General features: G+C 35.8%; 1 protein-coding gene across 1 annotated transcript; it reads right to left on the bottom strand.

Annotated features, from left to right (window-relative positions):
• Positions 1-15,143: 15,143 nt before the first annotated feature.
• LOC114170322 (protein MAIN-LIKE 1-like) lies at positions 15,144-17,826 on the bottom strand. Its single transcript, XM_028055803.1, has 7 exons — positions 17,769-17,826; positions 16,857-17,146; positions 16,414-16,780; positions 16,124-16,311; positions 15,449-16,036; positions 15,227-15,376; positions 15,144-15,161 (listed from the first exon to the last, which is right to left on the bottom strand). The coding sequence occupies exons 1-7, from the start codon at positions 17,824-17,826 to the stop codon at positions 15,144-15,146; spliced, it is 1,659 nt and encodes a 552-aa protein (XP_027911604.1).
• Positions 17,827-19,752: the final 1,926 nt, after the last annotated feature.

Raw genomic sequence — 19,752 nt, 5'->3', positions numbered from 1 at the left:
GTGTTAGTTCATGAGTAAGAGATGAGAATGGAATATATAAGTGAGAAAAGTGGGATTGTTAAAGTGTCAGACAAAAATAAATTTTTTTCGCGATTCATTTAAAAACATTGTCAAGGGTTCAAGAATCCTTCGACATGAGCATAAATTTCTTGAGGTTATTCTAACCTCTCTTAATGAACCCCGTTAAAATTCATAATTTTTGTAGTGATACATTCCTATTTCTATTTTCCACATCCATATTTGTAATAAACATCATCTGTTAGTCATAATTTCAATTACTAGGAAACATTCATGTATAACCCTCAAACTCTACATCATATTGATTTAATGCACGATATTGAGTGGAGACACCATCCGGGATATAAAAGTCGAAACTTTGAATATTTATTAGTTACATACCTCCATAATTTTACTTCATCTTAAGTGAGCACTTCTATTGCATTTACCTTAACTTTCCCAACTCTATAGAAAAGTATATCAACAAAATACAAGACGAGACGAGTCATTCCAACATTAATTAGAAGAGTCTATTTGTATTAATACATATCAAATAACTTTATTCATTATTTTATTGTTAGATAAGACGAGTCTTAAAATACACATTAGATGAGTCTTTAAATACAATGATTAGATGAGTCTAACAATACACATTAGACGAATGTGGCAATATATATTGATTTGATGAGTCTAACAACACATACTAGGCATGTCTATTGATGCACTTTTTAAATAAGTCTAACAATACACAATAGATAAGTTTCTTGATACATTGATTTGTATATTCTACATAAAATTATTTTCAGTGAGTCTACTCTATATTTTTACACATGCTCTATCTTTCTTATTTTTACAATTTTTAGAGACATTGAATTTCTAAATTGATTTACTTTTATTTTATTCAAAACTTAATTATAAAATTAAAAATATTATTATTCTTCTCAACCTCAAAATCACTTTTAATATAATATATATTTATACTAATATAAAGTAACACACAAAAAACAACATCAACTTGTAGATAGACACGAATTTAAAATATATTATCTATTATAATATAAGAAAAAGAGTATAGTAGTAATTTTACATACTAGAAATTTTACAATTTTAGCCATATTTATTTTGCTGGGAATGTCTCATGTTGGTTTTTTTGTCATTTGATATTATTAATTTACTAATTTACTATATTATTGATCCAGAATCCAAAGTAACACAAATTACTTACAAAATTAAAAATATTATTATTTACTTTTCCAACTTTCAAATCTCTTAATATATATATATATATATATATACATATATATATATATATATATATATATAAAGACAAAGATAAAAAACATAAATAAACACTATCATCATTATGGCTTAATACACTAGTGCAAATTTGACATTTTCCTTCGTCTTATAGGCCTCAATTGCAGTTGAACCGAAGCCTACAAGGAGGCGGTGACATTTTTGCAATTTCGTCCAACTATATTGCCTCGGGTTTCTGAAAATCGGTGTAGTAAATGGAATTTAGGCCTCAATTACAATTGAATCGAAGCATATAAGGCAGCCCAGTTTTCAAATTTTCAAAAAGCCACCAGCATTAGGACGTTTGGCCTCGAGTCTTTAAAGACCGAGGCAATAAAGGGGGCTTTAGGCCTCGGTTCCAACTGAACCGAAGTATATAAGGCAGTCTAGTTTTCAAATTTTCAAAAATGCCACCAGCATCAGGCTTTTGGCCTCGAGTCTTTAAGGACCGAGGCAATAAATGGGGCTTTAGGCCTCGGTTATTAATTGAACTGAGGCCATAAAGTCTGTTAAAGTTCCCAATTCGCGAACGCTAACTACTATACATCGTCTCCCCAACTCTATTCTCTCTGCTCGAATTTCTCTGCTTTGCCACCACCACAACGCTTCGCCTCCGTCGCCGACCAGAATTTGCCGTCAATAGTCATGCGTCGCCGCCTCCGTCGCGCTGTTCAGGTTCACCGATTGCAAATCACCTCCTACTACGGGTGAGTTCGAAAACTCTATGCGAACTTCGCTACCACCTCCACCACGCTCCGCCTCCGTCACCGACCAGTATCCACCATGAACCGTAGCGCGTCGTCGATTAAATCTTTGTCTCTCGCTCCCGATGAGTTCAAAAAATTGGTTTCCCTTCGTGTTTTGTTGTTTTTTTTTTGTCGTTTTGGTTCATTTATGTTGCTTTGATTTTTCTTTCTCTTATGAATTGTAATAGTTTGAGTTTTATGGTTTCATTTTTCATGATTAGGTACTCTTGCATTGTAGATTTTTGAATTCTCAATTGTGCATCTTCTTTGATCTCGGTTCTATATTGTTATTCAACTTTCATGCTCTCAGGTTCCTTTCTAAATTGCTTTCTAAATTGCTTTATATTTGTGGTTAATTTTTTGTTTAAATATGTTGTTTGATTTTCTTATAGTGTGAGTTAGTCTTAGTTTCCCGTTTGAGATTCAATACGAAAATTATGTATTGTCCCTGAGTTTTCATTTTGAAAAAACTACATTTTTATTTTTTTTAAATTAATATAAGGGGATACAATACTAATAATTTAAATGTAATGAATCTTGAATTGTCCAATTGAACAGTTTAAGAAGATTAATCACTTTCTAGTAGATTATTAGTGTGTGTGTGTGTATATATATATATATATATATATATATATATATATATATATTAAAATACATATCTTAAAATACATGAATATTTGTCAATTGTGTTTTGTATTGATCTTTAGGTGCATATTTGATTCTGGTTTATAATCACTTTCATTTTGTGTATCCTGAAGACCAATGCGAAATGCTGGCAAAATTTTGTGAAATTTAAGATATGTATTTTAAAAGTAATATGTACCAATAAAATAAAGAAAGTGAATCTTCTTAAATAGGATAGGGTCACACCTTGATTACGACATGAGCATTGATTCAAAGATTAGTGAAATTGTTCACGCAATTTCAGTATGGATCGAGATTGGATTAATTTACCACGTATCAGCGCTGAGTATGAGAATGAAGTAAAAGAATTTATAAAATTTGCGCAACGTTATGAGGGTAAAAGTGATGATGAGGTGAAGTTCAGATGTCCTTGTGTCAACTGTTTGAATGAGAGAAAATTGAATGCAACTCAAGTTAGGGAACATCTTATTTGTCATGGTTTCCTTAGAAGTTATACAATATGGAAATGGCACGGCGAATTAATACACTTTCCAACTGTTTCTCGAACTGAACATGTTGTCGATTCCACCATGAAAGAGCGACGGGAAGAGCGATATGAAGAGCGAGTAGAAGAAGACAATATGGAGGACATGATACAAGATATTGGCGTAGAAGCTTTTCCACAAGCGCATGTGTATGAGACGATGTCTACTTTTGCGGAAACTCCGTTGTATGTCGGTTCAACTAAGTTCACGCGATTATCAGCGGTTTTAAGACTTATGAATTTAAAAGCGACCAATGGTTGGACAGATAAAAGCTTCACAAAATTGCTCGTGCTCTTGAATGAAATGCTTCCCGAAGGAAATACTCTACCCACTCGAAACTATGACGCTAAGAAAATTCTTTGTCCGATGGGTATGGAGTATAAAAGGATACACACATGTCATAATGATTGCATATTATACAGAAAAGAATTTGAAGATTTGAAAAAATGTCCAAAGTGTGGGTCATCACGGTACAAGTAGAAAAGAAATAGTGAAGATAGTGGTCAAATAGAGAAGGAAGGATCTGCTTTGAAAGTAGTCTGGTACCTTCCAATCGTGCCTAGACTTAAGCGTTTGTTTGCAAATCCTAAAGACGCTAAAAACCTTAGATGGCATGCAACTGAGAGAAGATGTGATGAACTCCTTCGTCATCCAGCTGTTTCAATGCAATGGAAAAATATTGATCAGAAATTTCCTAAGTTCGGTGAAGAATGTAGAAATATTCATTTTGGCTTAGCTACCGATGGAATGAATCCATTTGGTAATTTAAGTACAAACCACAATTGTTGGCCTGTTATATTATTCATTTACAACTTATCTCTTGGATTGTGCATGAAGAGAAAATACATGATGTTGTCTATGATGATATCTGGTCCAAAGCAGCTTGGAAATGACATAGATGTATATCTCAATCCTCTAGTTGAAGACTTGAAGTTGTTGTGGGTTGATGATGTTGAAGTGTTTGATGTTGTGGCTTATGAAATTTTCATGATGCATGCAATGTTATTTTGCACCAGTAATGACTTTCCAACTTATGGTAATTTGTCGGGGTACAGTGTCAAGGGTCATAAAGCTTGTTCTTTATGTGAAGAAAGCACTGCATCTCATCAGTTGAAAAATGGGAGGAAGACAGTGTATCTGTGCCATCGAAGGTTTTTACAAGCTAATCATCCTTATCGAAGGTTAAAGAAAGCATTCAATGGATATCAAGAGAATGAAAAAACACCAACTCCATTAACTGGCATTCAAATTCATGAAAAAGTTAATAAAGTACATCATGTATTTGGTAAAACGCCCAAGAAGTCATCTGTATCGAGCCCTTGGAAGAAAAAATCAATATTCTTTGATGTTCCATATTGGTCAAAGTTACAAGTTAGACATTGCATAATGCCATGCATGTAGAGAAGAATGTGTGTGATAGCTTTATTGGTACACTACTTAACATTCAGGGAAAGACAAAAGATGGATTAAATGCTCATTTGGATTTGGTTGAAATGAAGATCCGAGAAGATTTGGCACCAAAGGAGGTTGGTAGGCGTACTTATTTGCCCCTTTCATGTTACACTATGTCCAGACAAGAGAAGATAAGTTTTTGCTTATGTTTAAAGAGTGTCAAGGTATCTCAAGGATACTCTTCAAATATTCATAGTTTAGTGTCCATGCAAGACTTGAAGCTTTTTGGCCTAAAGTCTCACGATTGCCACATCTTAAAGCAACAATTGTTACCTATAGCTATTCGAGGAATTTTACCCAAAAATGTTAGACAAACTATAACGCGTTTGTGTGCATTCTTCTCTTCAATTTGTAGCAAAGTCATTGATCCTTTAAAGTTAGATGAACTTCAAGCTGAGATTGTTATCATCTTGTGTCAGCTAGAGATCATGGTTGAATAGGTGTTCTATAAGTAACAGCATTCGACGTGTGAGTGTGGTTAGCAAAGATCACGAAGAGTTGATGCAAGCAAACCTATACATATTGAACAACACAGATGAGGTAATGCATTACTTATCTGCACACAAAGTCATTGTGAAAGAGAACAATCCAAGACAATTAGAAAAATTGCATTTGATGGAGCATAATAGAACATTCATGTCTTGGTTTAAATATGAGGTTTTGAAAGATTTGCAATATTTTGAGACTTTGATGTGGTTAGCGAATGGGTTGAAATTTGATGCCATCTGTTGTACAGGTTATAAAATCAATAATTGCACATTTTATACGAAGTCTCTAGATGATAAAAGCACAGTACAAAATAGTGGAGCCAGTCTTGAAGTTGAGTCGCTACAATTTTCTACATCTAAAGATCAAAATCTCGTAGTAGGATCAATGGCATACTATGGTGTAATGCAAGAGATGGGAGGTTGATTATACCATGTTTACTATGCCACTATTCAAATGTAAGTGAATTGACAATAAGAGTGGTGTCAAAATAGATGAATCAGAAATGACTCTAGTTGATTTTCAAAAGGTGGGTTATCGAGACGAGCCATTTATCATTGCACAACAAGCATATCAAGTTTTCTATGTTAAAGATCCTGCGTCTGAACATTGGTTTGTCGCTCTTCATGGAAAAAAAATAGATTGATCCTAATGAAGAGAATCTGAGTTATCGTAATATTGTTATCACCCACTCATTTAGAAGAACGATAAATGTTAATGAAATCCATCTAGTTGATGATGTACATGCAATTTGAGAAGATCACGATGAAGGAATATACATATGACCAATCAATAACTTTATGTATGAATTTCATGTTCTTGTTAAAATTTAGGGGTTTTGTTAAATAATGTTTTATATGTTATTTTATATGTTGCTTATTAATGTTTTTTTATGTTTTCATTTCACAGATACATGGCTAAACATCATACTTCATCAAAGGATGAAGCACCTACTAAGAGACCCACCAGATGAGCCACTAGGTTGAGATAGGGTTGAGATAGCTCTTAATTAGAAGAGCTAAAGGTCAGAAAACACATGTTGATATTAACGTCGACATTGGAATGCATAATGGTCGTTATGCAGACGTCTTCAAAAGCTATTTAGGAATGTTGGCACGAGAGAGAATATCAATCCTTACGCCATTTTTTGATCATGTCACTGAAGTTGATCGGGAAATAATATGGCAAGATTTATTGGTAACTAATATTAATGTTATTAACGTTATACTTTGATTTTGTTGATAATATGATAAATATTGTTGATGACATTTTCTATATTGCAGCTAACATTTGATATTCCAAATGTGGCGACGCTTAAACAGAAATGTTTGTCATCAGTGGCTGAGAAATTTCGTGGTTTTAAGACCAAGTTGACGTCTAGGTATGTCTTTGGATCTAAAAAGGATGAAAATCCATTGTTGAAATACACTTGGATTGATGAAGACACACAGCGTCAGTTTCTTGAGCTTCGAACAACTAAGCGATTATAGGTATGTTTATTTGAAATCATCAATAGCACAATTGATAATTATGCAAAATTTTAACTAATTCATAAAGTGGGTTTTATATGTTATAGGTAAAGAGAAAAAAGGCTCAAAGCATAAGTGGTCAAAATAAAAACTTGCACATATTATCTCATGGTGGGTATAGAAAACTTGAAGAGAAGATAATTTCAGAAAAGAAAAAATTTAGGCCCCCACCTTCTGAGGTTGAAGATACTGAGCCTCCTTCACCACCATCACGTCATCAAAAGTGGAAATTAGCCCATCTACGCACATCGGGCAACTACACTTCTGAATTTGCATGAGAAATCTTTGAGAAAATTGTAAGATACAATTCTTATCTTAATAGCTCGTTCATTTTTTATAATTTTTTTTTACATTGTAGGATTCGTTGGTTGAGCAGACCTCCCAAGGAGGATTCATTCCAGAAGGTCGTCATGACATACTTGTTGCTGCAAGTGGACGACCTGATCACCCTGGACGTGTGCATGGTGCTGGATCAGGAATCGGCATATACCAATTTTTTCGTTCCTCCTCTCGTCAGTCTTCATGTAGTCATAGTGCTGATTATGAGCAAAGAATGAAGGAAATGATCACTACACAGGTGAGAGAAGAACTTATGCGCATATTTGAGCATTATGACATTTGTTCGCCAGTGGATCCTCCGCCAGAACTGGACCCATTTGTGCCTCCCACGGGTAAATTTGTTTTCTATAAGTTATGAATTGAATAAATGATATTTAATAAAGTAATTGAATAACATTAATAAATCGTTGACTGTAACAAATAGAAGCAGAAAGGGGAGTTGTTCAACTCCACCCGGGGAGGACATGGATGACACTCATCCATGCCAGCTATATATTTAGGATGGTACAGAGAAGACATTAGTGGCTCGTGGAAAAGTATTTGAGGGAACCATAGTTCTTCATGTCAAGGAGTTATCAGAGGATGAGGTTAAGGTCACGGTAGAGGAGGTTCTCATGTCGTTTGCTTTAGTTCCTGTGCCAACAAATGAGGTATATACTGTGGCATAGGCATTCCAGTGTTTCCTCGCTTGGCCTAGAGATTTGGTTGTTACTGACCCCCGGTACATACTCTTAAACCACCAATATACTACATTTTTAAGTTTACATGTTTATTATATTCAAACTTAAATTATATTTCATTTTAACTGAAATTGCATCAATATAGGAAAAATCTCAATCAAAGAAGATTCTTCTCTCTTTGGACGATCCTCTTTGTGCACTGTTCTAACTTGCAGAAATCATAGCTTATAAGCCGATGCAGGTTCCTTGGGATGCTAACATTTTTGGGAGAGATCTTGACATCCCAGTTTACTTGCATTCCCGAGATGTCTTGGAGCTTGCATGGGACAAGAGGAATTGAATATTACCATTATTCAGTTATGGATGATGTAAGTCTTTCAGTCATTATATATAGTTATATGATATATTTATCTATTTACTTATATCAAATCAATTTTATGTTTAGGTATCTAGTGTCACTGAAACTATGGGTCTGAATGATGTATATGGGTTTGTAGACCCCTAACTCACTCATGAAGGCAACAAGTTTGATGACATCCAATCATATGTGATTGGATGCTTTCAACGCGGAAAAGAAATTTATTTTGTCCCTTATGTTGCTGGGTAAGTCATTTTTGTTAACTTATGAATATAATATGCCATTTTAATGCATAACAATGAATTTATTTTCTTCTCAAACGTCATCGACAATTACTTGTGGTCTCCCTAAGGGAGAACCTTGCTGTGTGGTTTTGCTTTTTGCACCGCCCTCCCACCAACCATCTTAGACAAGTGATAGATTGATAAGAAACCTAATCTCAATCTTATGAAAATGGCATGTTATATAAAAGTATCCTAACTTATTCCCTTTATCATAGTTCAATTATTGGACATAACTTGTTGTTAAGGAGATCAACGGCTAAGGCAAAATGTCTTGCATGGTGTTCCCTCTAGGTTTGATATTTCTATCCATATATTTATAATTGTTTGATTTGATTTTCTTCCTTAATTGATTTTAATGTTGTTGATATAATGTAGTGTAATAGACAAACCGACTCATATGAGTGCGGTTACTATATAATGCAATGGATGACAACAATTGTGCGTGCTTGTATTACAACTAATTGGGAAACAATAATATATTTTTGAATAAAAAAAATAACTTTGCAATATTCTAAAGTTTGGTATACTAAAGTTGTCTTTCTATATACTAACTTAACTTAATGTCTTATTTTGCAGACATTCAAGAGTCCTTTGCCAATTCCCGCGAAGTCCATAAAGTTTGGTAGGATAGCATGTGCAAAATTCATAATTCAAATGTACAATAGTATTGATTAGGATATATGTATTTGGATTGTGTATATTTCAATTATCTTTTAAATGTTTTTGGATTGTGGATGTTTGAGAAAATATTTTGCCTTGGTTTGTGCTGCTCTATGAAAAAAATATGCAGGTTTAAATGTGGGAATCACAATAAAACAGAAAAATTATTTTAAAAAAATAGTAGAATAGGCCTCGGTTGTTACCAAGATCGAAGTAAAAAGGCACTCTATGGCCTCGGTTCTTACCATAACTGAGGCCAAAGAGTCTACGAAATTTTTAATTAAAAAAAATTATTTTAAACTTATGGCTTTGGTCCTAGCTGACCCGAGGCAGAAAAGGAACCCTATGGCTCCGGTTCGTTAACAATTGAGGCATAAAAAGGACTATAAGGCCTCAGGTAACAACCTAGGCCAAAAGGGTGCCTTTTGGCCTCATCCCAATATACCTCGGTTCTAGACCCAAAACAAAATGAGGAAAATAACCAGGACAAAAAACCCTTACTGCACTGGTGAATTAAGCTAGCGAACTATAAAAACAATACAAAGAATGTTCTAAACCAAATAATCATTTTAAAAAATAATATATACAGAGAATTAGGCCCTCACTAAGCTAATTTTAAAAAATAATATAAAGAGAACAAAGTTCTCTCTAAGATAAAATCAATTTCTAATTAAAAAATAATAAATAGAGAGGGTTAGACCATTGCTAAGCTAAAACGAATTTTGAAAATTAATATAAAGAGAGCTAACTCCCGGCTAAAGTAAAATTAATTTTAAAAAAATAGAGAGAGGGTCAAACCCTCACTAATGGATAAAATTTTTAATTTTTTTAAATTATTATATTTTATAGTAAGTATATGCTTAAAATTATTTAATTAAAAAAAAACTACAAAGAGATTATTAATGTACAATATCATTTTAAAACATAATATATAGAGAGGGTTAGACCTTCGCTAAGCTAAAACTAATTCAAAAAGAAATATAAAGAGAGGATAAAACCCTTATTAAAAAAGATAAAATGAATTTTTAAAGCAGAAAATTATTGAAAAATAAAATAGATAGATAGGGCTATACCCTTGCAAAGGTAAAACTATTTCTTAAAAATGATATAAAGAAAGTGTCAAACCCTCATTAAGAGAGAATTAATTTTTAAAAAATCCAAAGAGAGGGTGATGCCCTCGCTAATGGATGAAACTTTTAATTTTTAAAAGGGCGCTTCTCCCTGCCCCTCCAACACTTGTTTTGTACCCCCCAAAAGTTACAATAATGCCCTTCATTAAGATACAGCTGAGAGTGGGTAGGGACGCAGTAAATTTCATTTACTGCGTCGCCAACTTCTGCACCCCCAAATACTATTTCTTCTCCGTTTGTCTCTTTTTGACTCTGCCTTCATTTAAAATTTCTCAGTTTCATTCTCGTTTCGTGTGGTCCCTTTCACTGTTTCATTCTCGTTTCATTCTCCTGAGCTTTCAATTTTGTGTGCTTCATTCTTTCATTGTCCGGTGGTGGTGGTCCCCTTTGGAGGTTTGTATCACTTTCATTCAATTTCTTTTAAGTTTATTCTCTTAATGTCTCGTCTCAGTGTTTGTGCTTGTGGTGGTTGAAGGTTATCTATTTGTTGGTTGATTGAAGAAAGGTGTTATCGTGAGTAACGTGCATCCTCTCCAAGTGTGGTACTTCCGTTCTGTCCAGGTTAGAGCCTTAATATGAGCTGAAGTTTTTTTTTTCTGTGTATGATGTGAAACGGAATTCGTATTCCATTTCAGAACATATGAAACAGCTTTCACACTCCGTTTCAAAGAACAACACGTAATTTTTTATGAAACAGATTCTGGCATCTGTTTCACACATTTACGAAACGGATTACATAAACCATTTTGGGAAAAATTTAAAATTTTGTGGGAAACAGAATACGAATTCCGTTTCACAAAATCGTGAAACAGATTCTATAATCCGTTTCAAAAAAAATTGCGAATTTTTTTCTGAAACGGATTACAGAACCCGTTTCACGATTTTGTGAAACGGAATTCCTATTCCTTTTCCTACAAAATTTTAATTTTATCCGAAACGGGTTACGTAATCCGTTTCCTGGAAGTGTGAAACGAAATTTGCAATCCGATTCCATGTGTTTTTTTCTCAAACGGGTTTTGGGATCCGTTTGTGCTTTCCCTAAACGTTTTTTTCATCTATTTGTGGTTGGTGAGAACGAGAATCTAAGAAAATAAAGTCGAACCAAAGCCTGAAGAATCTAGGTTTTTAACAAGGCAATGGATGGCTGGTGTTTCCTAAGCTCCACCAACTTTACCCTCCATTCATAACAAAATTACACCCCCACGTCCACCAATAATAATTTATCACAAAGGCAATTGAGGATGATAGTACCAAAACTACATCGCTTCTTATCAATGCAATAAACAACAAAGTGACCCTTTTCAGCCTTCGTCCACTCTGATGATGATGCATTTTCATGAGTCTACGGCCATAGAAGTCTCTTCCTTTGGTAATTCGTGACCTCTTTCTACCACTTCGAAGCCATTTGGATGATCTTTTTTGAACTAACCATTCTTGCAATTTAGCTTCTACAACATAAGATACAAGAATGTAAGGATTCGTTGGTTTTTATACAGTCACAGATTCATAGACAAATTCTTCAATGCTGCTAGTTAATAGGTCCAAAAACGGAATTCAAATTCCGTTTCTCTTTTTCTTGAAACAGAATTCGTATTCTGTGTCCCAAAAATGTATAATTATTTCGCCAAATGGATTACATAATCCGTTTCATGAAGATGTGAAACGAAATTTGTAATCTGTTTCACCAAGTTCCATGTGCTTTTGTAATCAGTGAATGTATACTGTGTGATTGGTGAATTTTTTAACGTGAATCATGCAATCTGTTTGAATATCACCATGCAATGAGTTTTGAATATGACATGCAATCAGTTTTCAATTTTTGATACGTGTTGCATTCTTTTCTTTTCTCTAATACGTGTTGCATTCTTTATGCATTATTTTTTTAACATTCTTATGTATTATGTGGTTACCTTGGTTTGTTGACGTATTAAAATATTTTATTTTTATTATAGTTCATTATGGAAGATCATCATTTTAGTTATTTGAGTTTCTTGGATTCTCAAGCGGATTCTCAACTAAATTGTAGTCTCATGTCAGACTTTTCTGATTTTGTTCATGATATTTGCGAACAAGATTATACATCTCATTTTACAACCGATGATATTTTCCCAACACGTGAAGATTTGATTAAGTGGGTTAGAGGGGTTGCTTATAATCTTGGATTTGTTGTCATTATTCTAAGATCAGATAAATATAATGGACAACCAGGAAGAAAGACCCATGTATTATTAGGTTGTGAAAGAAGTGGAAAATATAGAAAATACAAGTGTGATGCAGAACCGAGTTTATCTAGGACAAGAAAATGTGATTGTCCCTTTAGATTGAGAGGGAGACCCATCTCTCAAGGGGAGGGATGCGTGTTGAACGTAAATTGTGGTTACCATAATCACGATGTCTCATCTACTCTAGTTGGTCACCCCTATGCAGGTAGGTTGAAGTCTACTGAACAGTCGTTGCTTGTTGATATGACTAAAAGTCAAGTCAAACCTGCAAATATACTTCTCACTCTGAAAGAAAAAGATGAGTGTAATGTTACAACCCTGAAGCAAGTGTATAATGCAAGATATAGGTACAAACGTTTAATAAGAGGTTCAAGAACTTAGTTACAACAGTTAATGTTGATGTTGGAACGTGATCACTACATCCATTTTAGTAGATGTCTTGATGAATCTGATGTGGTTAGCGATTTGTTCTGGACCCATTCTGATGCTGTGAAGTTGTTAAATTCATTCAATATTGTGTTCTTAATGGATAGTACCTATAAAACCAACAAATATCGGTTGCCATTACTTGAGATTGTTGGTGTGACCTCAACAGGATTAACTTTCTCAGCCGCTTTTGCATTTTTATCTAGTGAAAAGCAAAATAATTTCATTTGGGCTCTTGAAAGGCTAAGAGGTCTGTTTATGACGTGCAAGGGTGGTCCACAAGTCATTGTAACTGATAGGGATCTTGCTCTAATGAATGTTGTCGGCATTGTATTCCCTGAGTGTTATCATCTTCTATGCCGTTTCCACATTCAAAAAAATGTGCAAGCAAAGTGCAAAATGTTAGTAAATTATGTTGATGCATGGGATGTTGTACTGCAAGCCTGGGAGAATGTCATGGACTGTGAAGATGAATTAAAGTTCAACGAGTGTGTTCATCGTCTTGAGCTTGTTTGCCAGCCGAGGCCTGTATTCTTTGAATATGTTAACGGCTCGTGGATCATTCCTTACAAGAAATTCTTTGTGAAGGCATGGACGAACAAAGTTATGCATTTGGGGAATACAACATCAAACAGGTATATTTGCATTTTGCTATTAATTAAATTTATTTATTAATGGTTTATATGATTTCCTTGTATAAATTGTACTAGGGTTGAGTCTGCTCACTGGAGTCTGAAGAAAGTTCTTGGAAGTAGTATGGGAGACCTTTTCGTGTTGGGATGGAATTCACAACGTTATTATCTTGTAGCATAACGAAATTAAAGCGTCTTTTGAAAGAAGTATAAATCTGATCAGTGACTCTTACAAGGCATTGAGTTATAGAAGATTAGTGGGAAATATTTCTCGATGTGCCTTAGAACTCCTTGCTCCAGAGTTGGAAAGATTAAAGAAGATTGGATTCGATAGTAGTCGTTGTGGCTGCATTCTCAGACAAACTTATGGTCTACCATGTGCGTGTGAATTAGCACGATATGATCCTGGGATTATTCCTCTCCAAGAAATTCATGTCATGTGGACTAGGTTGAGCTTCTCCAATGTCTCGTCTTCACAATCTGAAGGGCAATTATCTATTCAGAGGGAGGTTGATCTATTGCTTAATCTTTTCAAAGAAGTTGATATTGCATGAAAAGTGACCATAAAACATAAATTACTTGACATAGTTTGCCCTTCCATGACATCGATGTTACCACCACCGAGTAAAGTTAAGACGAAAGGTACAGCTAAGAGTCATAGATTAAAGAAGTCAACCAAACGTGATCCCTCATATTTTGAGCATGTGGACGCCTTTATTGAGTCCTCAAGACAAGACACATGTGTTGCAAAAACAGAAAACAAGCTGAAGAGCAAACATGTAATTGAAGAGAAAGTTATACCCATGGTAGAACAGTTCAATCCTGTTTTTCATCCTTATATACTCGATGTTGTCGATGTTGTTGCGGATGGTCATTGTGGATATAGATGCATTGTTGCATTGTTGGGTATGGGTGAGGAGTCGTGGCCTCTAATCAGACATGATCTATACAAAGAACTTAGTCAATGGCGAGATGAATATGCAACACTAGTTGGAGGCTATGATCGTCTGGAAGAACTGAGAAAGTCTTTGCTAGTTCAATCACCATCAGGGGTATAACTTCTACACACCAATGTTCAAATTTATGTATTAAAAGTTTTTTATGATTTTGTTTTAGTATAATCTAATTCAATTATAAGCAGGCTAATCGAGACAAGTGGATGACTATACCAGACATGGGGTATGCGATTGCTAATCGGTATAATGTAATCCTCGTGTGCTTGTCATCAGTTCAGAATTTGACGATATTCCCACTTCGTACATCCCCACCTATTTCGCAAAGTCAACATCGACTAATTTGTATCGGACATGTTTACAATTCTCATTTTGTGTAGGTATATATGTTTATATATATTATTTTTATAAAGAACTTTATTTCTCTATTGACTAATTGCGTATTTACAGGTTCGTCTACAAGAAGGTTGTCCATTACCAACAGTGGATATCATATCATCTAGCAATTGTTACCCAAAGGCAAAAGGCTGGGCATCATTTTATAGAGATAGGATGCAAGCATTCCTAGATTTACACGTAGTGGATCGTAGTTATGTAGATCTCATGGAAGACTGATATTTGTTGATTGTATTAAGTATTTGACTGTTGTTGTTTGTAATTATTTTACCAATATATAAAATTCTAACTCCTTTGGCCAAGGGACGGATATATTTTGGCCTCATTGCTAACATTAAATAACTTAATATAAAATACCATATATAGATGAAATATCTTAATATAAAATTCAATAGAAATGTAAATTCTAACATCAAATACAAATAAATAGTAAATGGAATATCCAGACGTAGATGGTCGTCGACCTCGAACTCTACGTCCTCCTCTACTCTCTTCCTCTTCAACGCCATCTCGAGCCATCTGCAATAACTCATGAGTGTGATCCCAAGCAACTGTGCCCTCAGTAACGTCTCTACAGTCTATCATCCGCTGAAGACCGCCTACAATGCATTTCACGAGACCCTGTGATAATAACAAGTTAATGTCAAATATTAAAAGTTACTAATAATATGAATAACTAAATTTATAACATACCAATAAACCACTTGAAGATGATGACGGTGACGTTCTCTGAACTATTATGTCATCTGGCAAATTCTGACGAAGTTGGGGCACAATCACAAGGCTAGGTCGGTCGACCTCAGCTCCACGTAAAATGTATGGATGGGAGACTCTCCTAAACCACTGCAAATATCCATCTGCACATGAAAAAGGAGCTGGTGCTTGGACCACTTGATGTACAACAAACTGCTCGTGCTTTTTCCACCGATCATCAATAGCCTCAAAGTCCATCATGGGAAGCGAACTGGGCGGTCGTGGAATAGGCTGCATGAAGCCAAATTGTCGTAACACATGCTCCGACATATGACGGTGTACGAGGGTACCAACCCTCAGGAAGCCAGAAAACATGCCATGTGTTACAAGTTGTCGAGCAGCTCTATGTGCTACATATGGGTTCCAAATCATCCCATGATATGTCAAGCCATCCAACTGGACTCTAACATCAGCTATAGCGGAAATGGCGCGTCCAGTGACATAACGTAGAGCACGGGGTTCGGTCTCCACATATGTATCCCGTACTTGCTTCCTTCCCAATGTAGGGAAGTGCTCGTATATCCAAGCCTGTATCAAATAACATTTCATTTAACCATTGTCATATAAAACTAAAAACAAGTAAAATAAAGAATAAAATGTTATATAAATGGGTACCTGTAGAAGAGGTAGATATCCAGCTGATTGCTTTGTATTTGAAAAGCTGGCATCTCCTAGCTGCTCATATAAGTGGACAAGAGCAGCAACTCCCCAACCATATGTACGACATATGGAGAGATCTCTAAATAGCTCGAGATAATGTGTACGAACATAGGTGGCGCTTTTGTTAGCAAATATCGTGCACCCTACAAGGTGCAAAAGATATGCACGTGCAGCAAACTCCCATAACTCGTTTTCACAACAACTGTCATACAACTCTCTCAACCAGCTAAGTCAGACCTGTGCACCCCGACTTTGATTCAGCTCCACACAAGCCATGGCCCGGTCAACACCAAGAAGTGTCGTCAAAATCTCAACAGAATCTTCATATTCCAGATTTTCAGTGGAGCAAAAGTTTCCACTGATGGAAAGATGGAGAAGTGACCATACGTCATCTAAAGTGATGGTCATCTCCCCAATGGGTAGATGAAAAGTATTAGTCTTGGGATGCCATCTCTCCACGAAACTCAATACTAACCCAAGCTCGATATATTCATATAAAATATCGCACAGAGGCGATAATCCAGAAGCTAACACAAAAGGTGCAACAGAAGGGTGAGGACGTCCTAATTTCTTCACCTTTTTAATATGGGAGACCACTTTCACAGCTCGATCCTAACAAAAGAAACAAAAAAGAATAAAAATACTTAACAACAACAAAATTAAACCCATATAAAAACTTCTTACTGACCTGACCATCCCACATCATGCGTGCAACATGATCCTGGTACCGGGTCAATAAAGATGTATCATACGGACCACCAGGAAATCCTCCACCATCGTTATCAATGCCATGCTCGTCCTCCCGAGGAACGTCAGAAACCTCATTCTCAAGAATATCATCCTGAACCACATTAGCCTCATGCTGACCCTTTCTACGAGCCGAAGCTGTGGGTCTCTTCCGTGTACCACCCTGTGTGGAACTCTCGGGTGCATCATTTGAACCGCGTATAGATAAATTTCCTCGTGTCCTAACCATATCTGTAATTCAAAGTTTGAAACATTAGAATCCAATATAAATTTCCTGGAAAAATATCTAAATTAAATAAACAACATGACACGAATTTTGAATTCCGATAACAAATGCATTTTCTGTCGTAATAGCAAAGGTAACAACTTCTCAAGTTAAATTTTTATTGCTTCAACGTGATGAAGACAATTTTCTCTACTGCTTCTAGACTTCTGCACATGGAAGAAATGTTTGTTGGATTTACTGCTTAAATTGGTGACGGACCATTTAAAAGTACTCATACATAGACACACATGCAAAAAAAAATGTCACATACTTGGGGCGCGTTCATAATGCATAATCTTTGGGTCCAGGTTTTTAAAAATATCAAATGTGTCCAGTATTCTTTTTTTTCCCATTTCACACACATGTTGCTCCAACACTCACTCCTTAATTACATTCAACAATGTTAAACAAATTGCACACTCTGAAAAACCAAGAAAACCACCAAAACGGATTAGATTTCACCTTCCTCCGACACGGATTACACAATCCATTTGCGTAAAAATAAAAAAAAAATGAAATGGAATGTGTGTTCTGTCTCCCAAATCTCTCTTTGCTCTTTCTGCTCTCAATCTCAGTTACATTACCCACCCCTTTGTGCCTCCCCTCCACCCACACTTATCCCACGCGCCTCCCTATTGTCATCCATTGTGAACCACTTTATTGGCCCCTCTCTCTCATTGCACCCCACTCTTCCCTTAGGTTGTGTTCCTTTTTCAATTCAAATTCAATCATTAACACTCTTCTCTCCACCTCTCCAACCAGTTTAAGGAAATAGAGATTGTGATTCTATTAAAACATGCTTTATGACACTAAAATGGGTTTCACACTCGAAAAACGGAAAAAATACCTAAACGGATTCCATACTCCATTTCAGGGTTCTCCAACACGGATTCCACAATCTGTTTCCAAGAAAATAAAAAAAAATTGAAACGGAATGTGTATTCCATTTCATCTATGTAGGAAACGGATTTCACAAACCGATTTAGAAAAAAAAAACCCTAAACGGAATGTGTATTCCGTTTCATCTACCTAGGAAACGACTTTCACAAACCGTTTCAGTAAAAAAAAATAAAAACCCTAAACGAAATGTGTATTCCGTGTCATCTACCTAGGAAACGGCTTTTAGAAACCGTTTCAGTAAAAAAAAAAACCTAAACGGCATGTGTTCCCTTTCACGCATGTTACAAATGCTTCTGTGAAATATTAAAACCAAGACATGGATCAGTGAAATATCGCTAAAATCAATTAAAATATACACACTTAACTGCGCAAATGGAGAAGATGGGGTTGCACGAAAAGAGATAAGGAGGCTGTGTGTAACATCCCTGGCTACCCCTCCTCGGGCCCCAGAGGCTGTCAGGTTACTACAGCCCAATGCACCCCAACCCCTCACCCTTCTCCGTCCATTCATACTGGGTGGGTTGTTGCCAGTGGGAATCGAACCCCCAACCTGACCTTTAACACCTCTAGCTCACCAGCAGATGCTACCAGTTGTGCTGCAGCACAACTGGTAGCATCTGCTGGTGAGCCAGAGGTGTTAAAGGTCAGGTTGGGGGTTCGATTCCCACTGACAACAACCCACCCAGTATGAATGGACGGAGAAGGGTGATGGGTTGGGGTGTATTGGGCTGCAGACCTAACACAACCGGTTTGAGGGTGGCAGGTGGGATGCCTGGTAAGCCCAAGAGGATCCGGGGGTGTTACACTGTGTGCGCTGTTGAGGAGAAGAATAGTGTGCACCGGAGAAGAAGACTGTATGGAGGCTCTGGGAGAACAGCGGGAGAAGAAGGATGAGGAGTGTGTGGAGGTGCGGAGGCTGTGTGGGAAGAAGAGGACAACAATGGGATAAAAGACCACCTAGGTCAAAGATTCTTGGGGGTGCAGGCTGTAGGGAATCTGCTTTATTGGGGTGCGTTTGGGGGTGCAGTGTATGGTTTCGGGGGGCGCAGAGGATACGCGGTGAAAGAGATAGTAACTGCTTTTTCTACCATGGGCAAAGATGAAAATAATTTAGGTTTTGGGGGTACAGGAGAAATCATTGGAGGTGCAGGGAGAAGCCCCCTTTTTTAAATTATTAAATTCTATAGGTGGTGAGATGGTTGCTATCTTCCTGTTGTGTGCATAACCAACACTTATTTGTTTCTAATTTATGGCCCACACTATTTTCTCGGTTCTAAATGATTGAATTCTTGAAGTGTCAAGTGGACCGAGGAAGAAAAATATATATACATATGTATATAATAATAATAATAATAATAATAATAATAATAATAATAATAATAATAATAAGAATAAGAATAATAATAATAATAATAATTAAATGTGTTAGGATCATTATATTATTATTAACCAAAGTATTAAAGTGATATAATTAATTAAATCTATGACTAAAAACAAATATATGTCATGTTATATTAAATGTGTAGAAGGGGCCAAATTAGAGATTTAAGTAAGTAACTCAAAGAAGTTACAAAAATTGTAACACGTTATATTTATGTTCCTTTCTCTTTCTCCATGGTGAGATGAAAAAGTTTATTTTTAGCATTGAGAAGGATGTTTTGTCTGTTTATAA

The sequence above is a fragment of the Vigna unguiculata genome, chromosome 11 (genome assembly GCF_004118075.2).
Source record: "Vigna unguiculata cultivar IT97K-499-35 chromosome 11, ASM411807v1, whole genome shotgun sequence".
In the NCBI taxonomy this organism is placed as follows: domain Eukaryota; kingdom Viridiplantae; phylum Streptophyta; class Magnoliopsida; order Fabales; family Fabaceae; genus Vigna; species Vigna unguiculata.
Note: the sequence above shows the minus strand (reverse complement) of the source record. Positions and strands in the feature narration are given on the sequence as shown.